Below are 17,760 nucleotides of genomic sequence, written 5' to 3'. Positions count from 1 at the left end.
CTTCTCCAGTCCTAGACTAAGACATTTCTCCAAGGAACACTGGTTCGTTTTATTTGCAGATGGTATTTTGAAATCACGGTCTGGGTGCTAGTGGTACTTGTTGCTTCTCAGCTGAAGTTGGTTCTAGGCCTTTTCAGCGACTGTTTATACTGATACCATTGATATCAGCCAACACCACGAGATTTCTTCTAACCTTCCCCCGTTCCTCATTTTGTAACTCGTTTCTCCAGAGGCGACAAACCTGGTTCTCATCATCCTCGATATGTTTACTTCTTTGCTTAATCCTAGAAAACACTTAAAAGTCGTTTCAAAATTGCTAACTCAAACTCCTGGGAGAAACAAACTGCAAACTTGAGCAATGTGTTTGCACTTTTTTGTGTCTTTAGCTTTGGAGCGTACAGTCAAAATAACGTTTCCAAAGTTAATTTCTTTTTCTATTTCTACCATCTCAGTATGGTTATATTATTTATTTGTAATATAAGTAGATTAAATTTTCATTTGCATTCCATTTGGGTCCTTCCTCTCCAACCCTGACTGACTTTAATTAATTAATTTTTTTCCCCTTTTCACAAATTTTATTATTATTATTAGTTTCAGGAGTACAAAATGACATAGTGATTACACATATACCTCACAAACTGATAACCCCAATAAATCTATTACCCATCTGATGCTGTGCATAGTTATTACAATATTGTCGACTGTATCCCCTATGCTTTATGTCTTCGTGACTATTTTTTTAATAGTTGACATTCAATATTATATTAGTTTCAGGTGTATGGCATATTGGTTAGACATTTATATAATTTATATACTGATCCCCCAAATAAGTCTAGAACCCATCTGACACAATACATAGTCTTTACAATATTATTGACTATATTCCCCATACTGTACTTTATGCCCCCATGACTATTTTGTACCTACCAATTTATACTTAATCCCTTCACCTTTCTCACCCAACCCCCACCCATCTACTAACCATCACTTTGTTTTCTGTATCTATGGGTCTGATTCTGTTTTTGTTTGTTTATATTGTTCTTTAGATTTCACATATAAGTAAGATCATATGGTATTTGTCTTTCCCAGTCTGACTTACTTCACTTAGCATAATACCGTCTAGCTCCATCCATGTTGTTGCAAATGGTAAGATTTCACTCTTTTTTATGGCAGAGTAATATTCCATTCTTTATACATACCACAATTTCTTTATACATTCATCTGTTGGTGGGCAATTTGGTTGTTTCCATATCTTGGCTATTGTAAATAGCGCTGCAGTGAACATAGGAGTACATATATCTTTACAAATTAGTGTTGTGGATTTCTTTGGATAAATACCCAGGAGTAGAATTGCTGAGTCATAAGGTAGTTCTATTTTTAATTTTTTGAAGAACCTCCATGCTATTTCCCAGAGTGGCTGCACCAATTTGCAATGCCAACAACAGTGCACGAGGGTTCCCTTTTCTCCACATCCTCACCAACACTTGTTTGTTGATTTATTGGTCATGGCCATTCTGACAGGTATGAGGTGACACCTCATTGTGGTTTTAATTTGCATTTCTCTGCTGATTAGTGACATTGAGCATCTTTTCACATGTCTGTTGGCAATCTGTATGTTCTCTTTGGAGAGATGTCTACTCAGGTCCTCTGCCCATTTTTTAATTGGATTGTTTGTTTCTATGGTGTTGAGTTGTATGAGTTTTTTATAAATTTGGGATATTAACACCTTATCAGGTATGTCATTGGAGAATATCTTCCCCAATTAACTAGGATGTCTTCGTCTTGTTGATGGTTTCCTTTGCTGTGCAAAATGTTTTTAGTTTTATGTAGTCCCATTTGTTACTTTTTCTTTTTTTCCCCCTTTATCGAAGGAGATATATCAGTGAAAATATTACTAAGAGTAAAGTCTGAGATTTTACTGCCTATGTTTTCTTCTAGGAGTTTTATGGTTCCAGGTCTTACATTTAAGTCTTGAATCCATTTTGAGTTTATTCTTGTATTTGGTGTAAGAAGGGGGTCCAGTTTTTTTTGCATGTATCTGTCCAGTTTTCCCAGCACCATTTATTGTATAAAATGTCTTTACCCCAGTGTATATTCTTGCTTCTTTTGTCATAGACTAAATGACCATATACACATGGATTTATTTCTGGGCTCTGTTCTTTCCATTGATCTATGTGTCTGTTTTTATGCCAGTACAATGCTGTTTTGATTACAGTGGCCTTGAAGTATAATTTGATATCAAGTAATGGGATACCTCCAGCTTTGTTCTTCTTTCTCAAGATTGCCATGGCTATTCGGGGTCTTTTGTGGTTCTATATAAATTTTGAGATTATTTGTTCTAGTTCTGTGAAAAACGCCACTGGCATTTTGATAGGGATTGCATTGAATTTATAGATTGCTTTGGGTAGTATGGACATTTTAACTATATTAATTCTTCCTATCTGTGAGCATGGTATGTGCATCCATTATTTGTCTCTTTAATTTGTTGCTTCAGTGTCTTATAATTTTCTGACTACAGGTCTTTTACTTCCTTGGTTAAATTTACTCCTAGATATTCTTTTTGATACAATTGTAAATGGGATTGTTGCCTTAGTTTCTCTTTCTGGTAATTTGCTATTGGTATATAAAAATGCTACCAATTTCTGAATATTAATTTTGTACCCTGCTGCTTTACTGAATTCGCCTATCAGTTTTAATAGATTATTGGTAGAATGTTTCAGATTCTCTATAGACAGATAGTATTATATAAGCTGCAAATAATGACAGTTTTATTTCTTCCTTTTCCATTTGGATATCTTTTTCGTCTTTTTGTTCTGATTGCTGTGGCTAGGACTTCCAAAACTATGTTGAATTAAAGTGGTAAAAGTGGACATGCTTATCTTGTTCCTGATCTTAACGAAAGTGCTTTTAGCTTTTCCCCATTGAGTATGATGTTAGCTGTGGGTTTGTCATATGTGGCCTTTATTCTGTTGAGATATATTCACTCTACTCCCCTTTTGCTGAGAGTTTTACCATAAATGGGTGCTGGATTTTGTCGTGCTTTTTCTGCATCTATTGGGATGATCACATGGTTTTCATTTTGTTTATGTGGTGTGTCATGTTAACTGATTTGCAGATACTGAAACCTCAGTAACTTAACAGCCCCGCATGGGGATGAGTTGTTACTCTCTTACCTCCCCCTAGTAGGAAAGCCCATGAAGATCAGCCCATAGAGACCAGTCTGATCCTATTCCAGAGGCTTGGTTTGCCTCTTTAAGATTTTGACCTTCAATTCATTCAGCTACCACCAGATGGAAGGAATGCTGTGTGAAGGAAAACAAAACAAACATTAAAATGGCAAATGTTTACCAGCGGTCAATAATGTAGTTAATTGATCCCAGTTTAGGGGATCATTTATGTAAATGGCGCTCTCTGTCTTCATAGGATCTCTGTGCCCATTGTCACCTTAATTACTGACTTAGCAGTGTTCCCTTTTCAGTGCTGCCTTTTGTCCCACGGTGATTTCTAGTACTTTCAACCCTCTTTGGCTGAGCTAAGAAGCCCTCCGTCCTCTAACCTTGCCATTGCATCTTCAGTGTCTTATTGCCCCACCCCCAGAGTACTTCAGTGACAGATCTTCTTGGTTTTTGTTTCTCCATGCAGTCCTCCTTGCATAATTTGGCCAGGTTAGTGGTTAGAAAATGCCACTTTTTAACTTGTCCTCCAGAAACTTGACTCTTCACTGTCTAAGGATTTAGTCTGGCTTTGAAGGCACCCCGTAGGCTGACCTTGTCTTATTACCTTATCTGTTTAAAATACATAAAGCCTTACATTGGTCCCTGCTATCGACATGCCCTGTTTGTCTTTATCCCCTAGTTCAAATTCTAGCTTCTTTATTCACGCAATCAAGAAATACGTGTAAATGTGTTATCATGTGCCAAGCACTGTTTTAGGCCCTAAGAATTCCTAATGGAATAAGACAGGCAAAGTCCCTGTTGTCATGGAATTTGCATTCTAGTGGGAGAGTCAGACCTCCTCTTCCCACAAAGCACCCCCAAAATCGCCACCGAGCACCACCTCCTTCAACCGCAGAATTTTTTTTTTTATCAAGTATGACTCTAGAAGCACTACCTACAGTATTTTGCATTCTACCAGACCTGATACATACAGATGAGTGTTGCCCTTCCAGATGACGAGCTCTTTGGAGCTATGACACTTGTTCTGATGCTCTAGGAGTTATTCAAAACATATATAGCCCTTTTCTTTTGTGTGTGTATGTGTGTGAGTGTGTGTGTTCCAGTAAAATTTTATTTACCAAAAAAAAAAAAAAAAAGGAGCTGCAGTAGGCCAGATTTGGGCTGTGGGTTGTAGCTATCAAATCCTGCACTAGAAGCCAGCTTGTATGTATTCTGTGATCTGTTTCTACACACACTTCTGACACCAAACATGTGGGAGTTTTTCCTGAGGCCAACCAATTCTCTAGCTCTCCAAACTCCTACTGGGTGTCTTAATTCAATTCTGGTACTAACTACAGGGAGTTAACACAGACCCCACAGGTCAAGGACTCCGTCCCACAAGACTGCTTCTACTTTAGATGCCAGTTATAGCCCTTTGCTTGAGGAACATCCTCCAGAGCCTGTAGCATGTTCACCTACATATGCTCAGCCGTGGCAGATGTTCGTCCTTCAGGGATGCATTAGATTTTCAAAAACAACTTCAGGTCTCTGGGCCTCATAAATGACCTAAGTGAGAGTGTGTGGCAGAAGGAAGGAGACTGGTTTTTTGTCATGGCTCAAAAATGGGTTCTTGAAGGTGTTGCCCAAAGAGAAACCCAGAGACATCATGAACAAGTGACAGCAGCACCCCAATAAGATCACAGCCTGCCTTGACGATAGCACTCATTTGAAAATACTGCTTCTGGTCGTTTTGCCTGGACACATTAATTTCAGTATTTAGAGTCACACCTAGTAACTTCTAGTGCCTTATGAGTTCTCTGCTTGAATATGAATTCTCTGCTTGAATTTTTTAAATCTGGTTTTAGTATTCTCCCAATTAAATGATAAGTCCTTTAAGAGTAAGAAGTTGTGTTTTGTTTTGGTTTTGTATCAGCCATGGTGCCATATTTGCATTTAGAAGATGATCAGTATTAATATGTTGATTGTTTGAGGCAGCAGTAATAAAGACAGTAAAGCATGAATTAATACTGTTAGTTTCAACATATACTGTAAGAATTTCCTGACAATTTATTGGCATTAATTGGCTTAAAATACACACAGCTTTATGTCATTCTACTTTATGATGATTTTACAAGTCTAATTGACATTAAAGGTGCAGTGTTAGGTGTTTGTATTGTATGAGCGCATTTCTTCCTAGAAGAAGAATAGCAAGAAGTTCTCATAAGGGAAGTTGGTATTCATATCAATCAGTCATTTGGTTTTGAGTTGTGTCCTCACAACTCAGAAGTTAGGGACCTATTGTGTTCCAATATTAGAAGGACCTTGGACTGACGATAGACTATGTGGAATACAGTTTTCTGTTTTAGTTTAGAAAGTTGATGACGTGAAAACATTAACCATTTTCTCCATTTTTTCCCCCAGAACCTTTGTTTCATTTTGCCACAATTTTTGTACCAATTCTTCTGTGGATTCTCACAACAGGTTTGTTTCTCTAGTTATTTGTTATAATGTAGTTTACATTTGCTATTAATAATTTACCTTTTTATGTACTGGATTGTAGAGATTAGAGAGGTATGTCCAAAGCAAAGTAAGAGGACTTGTTTTTCTGTTTGGGGTTTTTTTTGGGGGGTGGGGGTGACTCAACAGTTGATCTTTGCTTGGTTTCTGACAGTAGCAAATGTTTACATCTGCTTTGGCACTGTTCGTTCTTTTGAAAGTTATTTAATATATCCAGTTGGAGTTAAGATAACCTTTAAAAGAGTATTATGATTTTTTTCTTTGTCTCGGTGAATACAGTGTTTTCCAATAATCCTAAGATGTTATAGTTTAACATTTTATCAAATAAAATCTCATACCTTTGCAGTTTCTCAGGTTGATTTTCTAAGAAAACTTTGATCTTTAAGCCGGCCACAGAGCTGTGATTCCTTTGGATAAAGCCCTGGATTGCTTGAGCAACTCGACATTTTTTGCCCTCTATTGTTTTCTGAACATTTATTATGTAAAGAATTTGCTATATGCTAAGTTGATATTTTTTTTTTTAATTTTATTTTATTAAATTTATTGGGGTGACAATTGTTAGTAAAATTACACAGATTTCAGGTGTACAATTCTGTATTACATCATCTGTAAATCCCATTGTGTGTTCATCACCCAGAGTCAGTTCTCCTTCCATCACCATATATTCGATTCCCCTTACCCTCATCTCCCACCCCCCACCCCCCACCCCCCTTACCCTCTGGCAACCACTAAACTATTGTCTGTGTCTCTGAGTTTCTGTTTCTCATTTGTTTGTCTTGTTCTTTTGTTGTTTTTGGTTTATATACCACATATCAGTGAAATCACATGGTTCTCTGCTTTTTCTGTCTGACTTGTTTTGCTCAGCATTACTCTCTCAAGATCCATCCATGTTGTCACAAATGTTCCTATATCATCTTTTCTTACTGCCGAATAGTATTCCATTGTGTATATATACCACAACTTCTTTATCCATTCATCTATCGAAGGACATTTTGGTTGTTTCCATGTCTTGGCCACCGTAAACAAAGCTGCAATGAACATTGGAGCACACGTGGCTTTATCTCTAAATGTTTTCAGATTTGTTGGGTAGATACCCAGAAGAGGGATTGCTGGGTCATATGGCAATTCTATTCGTAATTCTTTGAGAAACCTCCACACTGCCTTCCATAACGGCTGCACCAGTCTGCATTCCCACCAACAGTGTATGAGGGTTCCTTTTCTCCACAGCCTCTCCAACATTTGTTATTATTTGTCTTGTTGATGATAGCCATTCTGACTGGGGTGAGGTGATATCTCATTGTGGTTTTGATTTGCATTTCTCTGATGATTAGTGATGTTGAGCATTTTTTCATATGTCTATTTGCCATTTGTATGTCCTCTTTGGAGAAATGTCTCTTCAAGTCCTCTGCCCATTTTTCAATTGGGTTGTTTGTTTTTTTGTTGTTGAGTTGCATGAGTTCCTTGTATATTCTGGATACTAGCCCCTTATCGGAGGCACTGTTTGCAAAAATCTTCTCCCATTCAGTTGGTGGCCTCTTTATTTTGTCAATGGTTTCTTTTGCTGTGCAGAAGCTTTTAAGTTTCATATAGTCCCATTCGTTTATTTTAGCTTTTACTTCCATTGCCTTTGGAGTCAAGTTCATAAAATGCTCTTTGAACCCAAGGTCCATAAGTTTAGTACCTATGTTTTCTTCTATGCAGTTTATTGTGTCAGGTCTTATGCTTAAGTCTTTGATCCATTTTGAATTAACTTTGGTACATGGTGACAAATAGCAGTCCAGTTTCATTCTTTTGCACGTGGCTATCCAATTCTCCCAGCACCATTTATTGAAGAGGCTGTCTTTGCTCCATTGTATGTTTTTAGCTTCTTTGTCAAAATTATCTGTCCATATTTATGTGGTTTTATTTCTGGGTTCTCAATTCTATTCCATTGGTCTATGTGTCTGTTTTTCTGCCAATACCATGCTGTTTTGATTATTGTAGCCCTGTAGTACAAGCCAAAGTCAGGAAGTGTGATACCTCCATTATTGTTCTTTTTCCTTAAGATTGCTTTGGCTATTCGGGGTCTTTTGTGGTTCCAAACAAATCTGATGATTTTTTGTTCTATTTCTTTAAAATATGCCATTGGGATTTTGATGGGGATTGCATTGAATCTGTATATTGCTTTGGGTAATATGGCCATTTTAACTATGTTGATTCTTCCAATCCATGAGCACGGAATGTCTTTCCATTTCTTTGTGTCTTCTTCAATTTCTTTCCAAAATGTCTTATAGTTTTCAGCATATAGGTCTTTCACATCCTTGGTCAAGTTTATTCCTAGGTATTTTATTTTTGCTGCAATTGCAAAAGGAATTGGCTAAGTTGATATTTAAGTGGTGGGATGAGCAGGCGTGTTTGTCAGTTTAACAACTGAAATAGATTTTGCATTGCTTCTAGTGGAGGTACAGCTAAATACAACAGCTATAATACTTAGTGACTCAGAAATTTTCATAGTTAACCTGTGAGCAATTCAGTGATTTTTGCCAAGCTGAGCTACTGGTGACATCACCACAAGTATTAGACACTGAGTTTCTCAATTTCAAGGCATGCTTCATTCCTTGAGGTAGGAAGTGATTCTGATTTCTTGGCAGGGAATCTACTCTTCTCAATGGGAAGTGACTGCTCTCTTTCTCTTGAACTTGCCTCTTTGCCGTTTGGTATGCTGTCTCTTGCATCAGTGCCGTATTATCAGCCACATGTTGCCAGTTCAGCAAATCGCTTTATGAATTAATCATCTACTAGCTGTAGGAAGTGCCACTAGCCTTCTTGTATTCAAAACTAACAGTATCAGTTACAGAGTTGCATGAATTTTGATGTGTCTGCCTTTCTCGAACATTCAGATGACTGTTGATCAAAATGTTTCTAATTGCTCACTTAGATTAATGTGAGTATTAAAAAAAAAGTGTTTCAAATTTTATAGCAAAGTGCTAAAGGAAAGTTGGCTTAATCTGGTTAAAACATTCTTTATTTTAAAGGAGTCTCTTGCTTTGTTATCCTTTTAAAACATGTTATCCTTTTAAAACATGTTTACCAAGCACAAGTTATATGAAGAAAATATTATTTATTCCTAATGAAGCCAGCTGAGAGTCTAAGGTCTGCTTAGGTTACCTGAACTGCTTAGGTTTCCATGAGAGTTGATATTTGGTTTCCTCAGTTGCTCAACTGGTATGTTCACTCATATAACAAATATTTCTTGAGTGTCTACTATGAGCCAGGCTAAGTGCTGGAGATACAACAGTGATCAAAAGTCATACCTCCATGGAGTTGCAGTATAGTGATGGGGGAAAGAGGCAACAGTCGGACAAGTATATTGTCGGGTACTGATACATGCTCTGAAGGGCAGGGGGAAGCATAATAAATGGATAGAGTGTAACTGGGGAAGAGGGCTCTGTTCAGAGAAGGTGATTTGGAAAGTTCTCTCTGAGGTGCCATTGGGGCAGAGATATGAAGGAGATGAGGAAAGGAGCTATGCAGACATCTTAGAGGAAAAGTGTATCAGGTAAAAGGAAGGTCTCTGAGATGGTGACATGATGTACAGTATGTTTAGTTTTGAATCTGGCCTCGTGCTGAATGTAGCAACCTTTATTGCAAATATCTTTGGCGTACATACAGGTAGTCAGCCTTTTTTAACTGAGATCCACACCCAGAGTTCCCTGCAACCCTGGAGCTTGGAGAGTGAGCTATGGAGCATGTACAAATGGGACCAGGATTCTGATTCTTTTAAGCAAAAGGCAGCTCTTTAGCAAAGCTAGAATAGTACTGGTCTTTTTTTTCTTCATGAAAAGAAAATATTTGTCACAAGTTTAAGGAAAAACAGTATTATCAACTAAACCTGTTGTTTGTTTTGAGAACATTCTCCTCTGATTATGCATCTAAGAATTACAGTTATTGCTTGTGTACCCTCAAAGTACCCTAGTGGAACATAAGTAGATCGATGCTTCTTTTGTTTGAATGTAATTCAAGACTAAATTAAACACCAATCAATCTGAGTTACTTTTTCAATTTTCTTATTAGTGAAAATGAATAGTTTCCGATGAAAGTGTAGCATTATATGCCAACAGACTAGTCCTCGCCATTGAGAATTAAAAGGAATATAACACCTTTTGGGGGTACTTTTTAATTCAGTTGAATATTTGTAGTGAGCTTAAATCTTTGTGTGAAGTATCTTCAAGTTCTATGTAGAGCCATATTTTTAACGTTGAAAATGTTGCGTATGATCTTGCTTTATCTCTGCTGCAGGCCAGAGTTATCCCTTCCTCTGAACTCCCCCAGTTCTTTGTACACTCACCACTCTGCTTCCCCCTCTAGAATTTGAGCTCCTTGGCAGAGAGGTCATAAATCTTCTCTGTCCCCAGTACTTATCACTTAGCAAGGATTCAGTAAATATTTTTGAAGTCAACTAATAAATGAACTAATGCTCTATTGAAGTTGTTCTCAACCTTTTTTAGTCAACCCCCATTATAATAGTAATTGTGCTTGAGTATCCCATTGTTTGAAAATGCATAATCATATTACTTAATGTCACATTTAAACAAGTGTTTTATTAAAGAACATTTATATGTGTGAAAATACACACGAATATGGGATTTGATTTCTTCAGGCCACAGATAATGGTTGTATGACAACATCAAGCACAGTGTAGAAAAATACTGAATTCAATAAGTATTTTCATCAAAATGAGGTTCAGAGAGTATCTTAGTATTTTTTTCCATAAAGGAAAATTTGTAGTATTAGATCAGTCCTTTGCAAATGTGTTACAGCTTCCAATCTCTGTTCATTCAATGATCCAGTATTTACTGAATGCTTTTTATATGCCAAATTCTTTTCTTAGAGCTCAAGACTGTCAAAGTCCTCTCACCAAAGACCACCAGGAACACACACACTTGTCGTGGGTCAAATTAGGTTTATTCCTCCACGCGACAAGGAAGAATATACACCAAGAGGAACAGTGAGGCCTCTCAGGAAGACGGTGTTAGAAACGTCTTACAAGATTTGGGCTTGAGTTAGGTCATTTGAAGAAGGACTTAAGAAGTGGGGCTTTGCTCTTGATTGGGTGCCGTTAGTAAGCAGGGGTGGTTTTATGAGTGGGCATTTCACTAACTTTGCTCCAGGAGGAATGACGGCTAGAAGGAGGCTAGCATTGTCATTGCTCAAGAAGCAAAGGCACCCATATTAAATGGGGATGGTGGTCGTTTTTGTGATTTGGGCGATACTCATACTCTACATTCACGCATGATTATGGAGTGGTCTTGTGTCTGTTTTGATACATCCTGGTCACAGAATGGCCTTGTTCCATGTTGCAGTTCTGTGAAATGTGCCTGTTTGACAGGCGGGCACCCATGCTAGGCCAGCTCCTGATGTCAGGGGCTGTTTGGCTCTTTCTCACTTACAGCTGTCAAAAAAAAACAAACAAATGAAAATCCTTGCCCTTCTAAAGCTTAAATCATAGCATGAAGAAACAGTAGACATAATAAATGTATAGTGGAAGTTAGAAGGCGATTGGTACTATAGAGGAAAAAAATAAGAGTATAAAGGGGGGAAGTGTGCCTGGGAGAGAGGGAATGGCAAGTTACATCAAGGACGGTCTCACTGAGAAGATGACATCTGAGCTGAGATTTGAAGGCAGTGAGGAAGTACTTTCTGAAGGGAAAATGTTCCAGACACAGGCAACAGGCAGCTGAAAGGAGGTCTTAAGTCAAAGTTGTGCTTGACATGTTGGAGGTACGGGGAGGAAGTCACTGTTGCTGGAGTAGAATGAGCGAGGAACAAGGGAGGTTAGAGATGGGGTCACACAGGTGGGAGAAGCCAGATCAAGAGGGGCTTTATAGCCGCCCCATAGGAGAAACTTTTTTTTTAAACTTTCAGAGATAAGGACATTCATTGGAGAGTTTGAAAAAAAGTGCTAACTTGACTTATTTTCTAAGAGTGCTACTCGGGCCACTGTGTTGAGACTAGACTTTAGGTCATGGGGAGCAGCAGGGAGACCATTTCGGAGGTTTGCAGGGTGGTCACAGTGGAGGTGCTGAGAAGTGATCTGGTTCTGAGTGTATTGGAAGGCAGTGCCAGTAAACACTTCTTGCTTGATTGGATACGGAGGTGTGAAAAAGCAGAGTCAAGAATCCAAGATTTTGGTTCTTATTGATCAGAAAGATTTAGTTGCCCTTTCGTGAGGTGGGGAAGACTTCAGGAGGAGCAGGTTTGCGGTGAGGGCAGGTCTGGAGTCCACTTCTGGACATAACTTTGAAATATGCTAGACACTCAAGAGGACATGTCAAATGAGTAATTGGATATATGGGGACAGGTCTGGGCTAGAGATAGATTTGGGGGAGTTTTTCGTGAATGGCTGGTATTAAAACCACAGGAATGAGATCACCTAGAGAATGGGTATAAATAAAGTTCCAAACACCAAGTTCTGGAACACTCCAACAGAAGGCTCAGGGAAAATAGACTGAGAAGGAATAGCTAGTGAGGTAAGAAGAGAATCACCGATTTTCAAATATTTCTTTGACCACCTAGGTGGTACCGGGCACCAAAGTAGACGTTAGGGTCACAAACATTGTGGGGCCACTCACTGCAGCAGGAAACATCGGAGAAAGCAGATTTAAGGGGAAAATTAATGAGTTTGGTTTCAGACGTTTTGATTTTCAGGTGCCTATGGGACAGCCAGCAGACAGTTGGAAATTTTAGTCTGGAGCCTAGGAAATTCGGGACCAGAGAGAATGTCCACATACATATATTTAGCTTTGTTTTTCTGAATACATTTATTTAATCCTTAGTAAATGGCCACATTCAGTAGTATAAATATATCCTGGAGGTGATAGTGATATTTAAAGCCATGTAAAATATTAAACAACAACAAAAAGAAAAACCTGTGAGACAGACTGGCCACTGCCTATATTTAGTTTCCCTGGGGGGATTCTGACTTACACTTGTTTAATCTTTGTTAGCTGAAAAATCTTTTAAAAGGTCGTTAGTTGATACCTGTTAGAAATAGAGCTTATAGAGTGTAAACATTCTAAGTGAGATCCTATTTAAAGGGCATATTAATATGCTCTACAATATGGTAGTTGCTTTTCTATGGTTACCCGTCAGAGTGACCTTTTTTACAGTACCTCCTTTGCTATTATTACAAAAAGTATGAAAAGAAACTCTTGTTTTAGTTTGTGCTTTCTTCAAACACATAAATATCCTCTCACAGATCATTGTTACATACATTTCTTTCTTCCATTGTTTGTCATTTCAGCCACTGTATGATGCCGCTTACCTCACGATGTACAATATCTGCTTCACGTCCTTGCCGATCCTGGCCTACAGTCTATTGGAACAGCACATCAACATTGACACTCTGACCTCAGATCCCCGATTGTATATGTAAGTTGAACATTACAGGTAAAGCCCCCTCACACTTTCAGAGTTGTGGGTTTCTTTTCATCTGCACGTGCGAAACAACAGAACTGCCCACCTGGTTTGATCGCATGGTCCTGTTCTCAGTTTTTATCTACTGAAACCAGACCATTCAACAGGAAAATGACATATTTGCTAGGTGTAGATCCTGTACTAAAATGCTTGTGAATGATTTACTGTATTTTACCATGCATAATGCGCTCCCTTGTATAAAGCGCACCCATGTTTTTAGCCCAAACTTTCAGGGGAAAAAACACTTCTTTATAATTTTTTAATTCAAATTTTTATTTGTTTACATTTGGGTACTTGTTTTTTGTATTATAAAGGAATTTTAGCATTTATATTTTAACCTATTATGGTACAAGAAATTTTATGTAACAAATAATAAAACACAAGAACAGATACAAGGGAAAAGAAATTTTATGTACCGGTAACAAATTTACAATATTTATGCATCATAAACGGCCAAGAACTCTTCGTTGCAAGTTCGTTATAAATTCAACAAAACCAATTATCGTATTCCAGAGTATTATTTTGCATACGGATATCATTATTGATTTCTAGAGTTATACTTTTAACTCATTAAGTATAAATAAAAGAATTAAAAATATTTATATAGATAGGGAATTAGTCTTACCATGTGTCATATGCATCTTTATTCTTCCCTCACAAATTTGGGCAAAAAAATGCTCATTATACACGGCAAAATATGGTAGTTCAAAATGTTAATTTACAACAGATTATAAGCACTGCTAAATAGTGCATAGCAAATCTGTAGAGAGACTTGGGTGGTTTATTTGGATGACGTGAAGGAGCACAGATTGAGGGATTTCTTTAAACAATGAGTTATAAAAGTCATATTTAGTAATTGTTTGGTTTAACTAGTTAGAAAATATATCATTTTAAAGGTATTTATTATGGAAATTTTCAAACATGCATAGAAGTAGCAAAACTATTTTTTAAAGATTTTTTATTTTTTCGGCATTAATTTTTTTAAGGTTTTATTTTTCAATTACAGTTAATATACAATATTATATTAGTTTCAGGTGTACAACACAGTGATTAGACATTTATGTAACTTACAAAGTGATCATCCCGATAAATCTAGTACTCATGTGACACCGTACACAGTTACTACAGTATTATTGACTATATTCCTTATGCTGTACCCTACATCCCCATAACTACTTTGCAACAACTAATTTGGACTTCTTAATCCCTTCCTCTTTTTCACCCACCCCCAATCCCCCCTTACCATCTGGCTACCATCACAATGTTCTCTGTATCTATGAGTGTTTCTATTTTGTTTCTTTGTTTTGTTATTTAGATTCCACATGTAAGCAAAATCACATTGCATCTGTCATTCATTGCCTGACGTACTGCCTTCAGCCTACACCCTCCAGGTCCATCCATGCTGCCGCAGAAGGCAAGAACACATTCCCTTCCATGGCCGAGCAGTATTTCATTGTATATATGTACTACCTCCTCTTTACCCATTCATCCATTAACAGGCTCGCAGGCTGCCTCCGCATCCTGGCCATTGTAAACAATTCTGCAATGAACATGTAGATGCACACGTCCCCTTGAAGTAACGTTTTTGGGTTTCTTCGGATAAATACCCAGAAGTGAGATTCCTGGGTCCTTCTTTATCTGTTGTTATAGCCTTTGTTTAAAGTCTATTTTGTCTGGTATAAGTATTGCTACCCCAGCTTTTTTTTCATATTCATAAAATCTGTTTACTTTCAGTCTGTGTCTTTCTTTCAGTCTGAAGTGAGTCTCTTGTAGGTAGCCCCAAGTACTCAATACCAACTGAACAAGGATCATTGCATTTACACTACAAAGGTGTTTTCTTATTCCATACAGCACAGTGACATTCTTGGGAGTATTGACAACTGGTGTACTATTTGAGTGATTAGATACCTTTTGATCAATGTTAAGGGTAATTTGGAATAGAGGCCAAAAGAATTCTATACACAAATCCATCTCCTTTCTGCAGCTCTGCTCCATTAGCATCAGTAGCCTTATTTAGCATTCTGACGTGTACTGAGAAGATTGTGCTATTTTTGGCAGATTTTAAACTTTTGATCTGTGCACCTGCCGTTTGTCAAAGCATGACTGTATAGTTTCAAACATGTTACTTGACTCAGTTGAAAAAATATAAAGGGTACTCCATGACCTAAAAAAGGTTCAATTCCCAGGAAGAAATCTTGATTAAAAGAACTATTTTAACAATTACAGTTGGAAAGCTGAGGTAGCTTGGTTGAGAGCATATGATTTGAAGTCAGATAAATCTAGGATTGTATGCTAGCTCTGTGCCTTACTAAATGAGTGAACTCGGGCATGCTGCTATACTAGTGGTTCCCAAACTTGACTGCACAGTAGAATCGCCTGGGGAGCTTTCAAAACATCCTGATGCCCAGGTTATGCCTCATACCAGTTAAATCAGAATGAAGTTGGGAGCCAGGCGTCAGTGTTTCGAAAGATCCCCAGGTGACTCCAATGTGCCAAAGTTTGGGAACCATTATGACACACCTTTTTGAGGCTCTTTATTACTTGTAGATGGGACTGATAAGAATACCTATCTCATGTGGTTCTTATGTGGATAAAAATGGACAATATATATAAAACTCTTAACCCAGTTTCCTGACATATAATAAGTACCCAATGGATGGAATCTAGTTATTATTGATTATATGATTGTTGTCAGGTGTCCAGAATTTTAACTTAGAAGTGCTTAGAAGTTTACCCCAGTGCCTCAGTCAGGAGGTGCTTGCACAGAGATACACTGCAGCTCAGTCTGGCCTTTTATCAAGAAACAAAAGCCTTCCAGTCCCTCAGGGAGATAGCTCCCTTCCTTATACCAGGGTTACTTTTGGCATTTCACCATATCTTTAAATAAACAGCCTACAGAGATTCATTAACCTGTGTTTCTTCTCATTTCTCAATAGGAAAATTTCTGGCAATGCCATGTTACAATGGGGCCCTTTCTTATATTGGACATTTCTGGCTGCATTTGAAGGAACAGTGTTCTTCTTTGGGACTTACTTTCTTTTTCAGACTTCATCCCTAGAAGAAAATGCAAAGGTAAAAAAAAGATTGTCATTACGTCTTTTGGTATTGTAAGCATGGCTTATCTTTTTTCCATAGGCACTGGATCTGTCACTCACATACTCTAGCGGTAATCATTTTCCAAACTTTTTTAAGGTACAGTATTTAGTCCTCACAACGTTTTTAGAACAATAAAAGTGCTGAAGTGAGAAATCACTTCCTGTGTGCATGGCTAACTAGAGACCTTATGTACAGACCATCTGGAAGCTTAAGTTGGCCGTAATTTTTATTGGATGAACAGAGTTCTTGGGACTTCAGAGTTTGGAGCTCTACACTTTGATGCGAGCAAGCAAAGTCTGGCCCCACTCAGTTCTTATTCTTAGTGGCCTTCCATGCTTAGAGTTCAAGGGGCTAACTGCCTATCTTTGGAATTCCCTTGTCTTCCTCCCTCCCTTCCACAAGGTAGTACAGTGTTTTGCAGAAAGGCTACACTAGTGCCTTCCCAGCCAGCACCTACATAGGTCAGCACCTGCATTGGGATATTTTGCCCTGGCTGTGCTGTCGGAGAGCATTGCTGATGGGGTGAGGTCTTCCCGTAGCCATTCAGTGGGATGTCAAACCCACTACCTTGCATGCTGTTTTCACTATGTCCCCTGCCACTTCTGGGCTTTCTCTTCTTTTTTTTTTTAACTTTTATTTATTTTAAGTGTGTTTTTCCAGGACCCGTCGGCTCCAAGTCAAGTCAAGTACCTGTTTCAAGGTAGTTGTGGAGGGCGCAGCTCACAGTGGCCCATGCGGGGATTGAACCAACAGCCCTGGTGTTACAAGCATCACACTCTAAAACTGAGCTAACCGGCCGCCCTGGGCTTCCTCTTTTGTTGTCATTCATTCTTTACTCATAACATGAAGCAAAGCTGAGATTCAAAAAGAACTTACTGAGTATAACGACCATGTCTAGAAGACAGCCAACATCTGTTACAAACGTGATAGGCTCCGTGGATTTGAATGATACTTTGAACTTAGGTACTACAATGAAAACCTCTAATTTGGACTGACAGAAGTCAGTTTAGTATGAATCCATTAAAATTGCTGAGCACCAAGTAATTTGTGAGGAAATACAGATCCAGTCCTTCAGTAGCACTTGCCAAGAAGCATGCCGTTTTACATCTCTCTGTGTGTCCTCAGGCCAGTCACTTCAGCTTTCCAAGTCAACTGTGCCCATCAGTAAGAAGAAGGGATTGGGGGCAGCCGGATGGCTCAGTTGGTTAGAGCACAGCTCTCAACAACAAGGTTGCTGGTTCAATTCCCGCATGGGATGGTGGGCTGTGCCCCCTGCAACTAAAGATTGAAAACGGCGACTGGACTTGGAGCTGAGCTGCACCCTCCACAACTAGATTGAAGGACAACGACTTGGAGCTGATTGGCCCTGGAGAAACACTGTTCCCCAATATTCCCCAATAAAAATTATGAAGAAAAAAAAAAGATGGGATTGGATTTTATGCTTCTCAGATCCTTTCAACGTTATGACTGAATCTGACTTTTTTATTTTTATTGGCACATAAATTATATAGAGCTGACTCTTGCTTTTAAAAAGTTT

At 38.3% G+C, this 17,760-nt stretch overlaps 1 protein-coding gene across 11 annotated transcripts in view; it reads left to right on the top strand.

Moving 5' to 3' along the window:
• The window catches only part of ATP11C (ATPase phospholipid transporting 11C (ATP11C blood group)), a 165,885-nt gene that overhangs the window by 129,890 nt on the left and 18,235 nt on the right, over positions 1–17,760 (top strand). For 10 of the 11 annotated variants that reach the window (XR_012493555.1, XM_019750470.2, XM_019750469.2 and 7 more), the window contains 3 exons: positions 5,577–5,636; positions 12,955–13,082; positions 16,064–16,199. Coding sequence is in view for 10 of the 11 variants with exons in the window: in XM_019750470.2 (XP_019606029.2) it covers positions 5,577–5,636; positions 12,955–13,082; positions 16,064–16,199 (324 nt within the window). In the remaining variant the exon portion in view is untranslated. The remainder of the gene's footprint in view (positions 1–5,576; positions 5,637–12,954; positions 13,083–16,063; positions 16,200–17,760) is intronic. The other variant, XM_074324313.1, reaches the window with a different exon arrangement.

The sequence above is a fragment of the Rhinolophus sinicus genome, chromosome X, assembly GCF_036562045.2.
Source record: "Rhinolophus sinicus isolate RSC01 chromosome X, ASM3656204v1, whole genome shotgun sequence".
In the NCBI taxonomy this organism is placed as follows: domain Eukaryota; kingdom Metazoa; phylum Chordata; class Mammalia; order Chiroptera; family Rhinolophidae; genus Rhinolophus; species Rhinolophus sinicus.
Note: the sequence above shows the minus strand (reverse complement) of the source record. Positions and strands in the feature narration are given on the sequence as shown.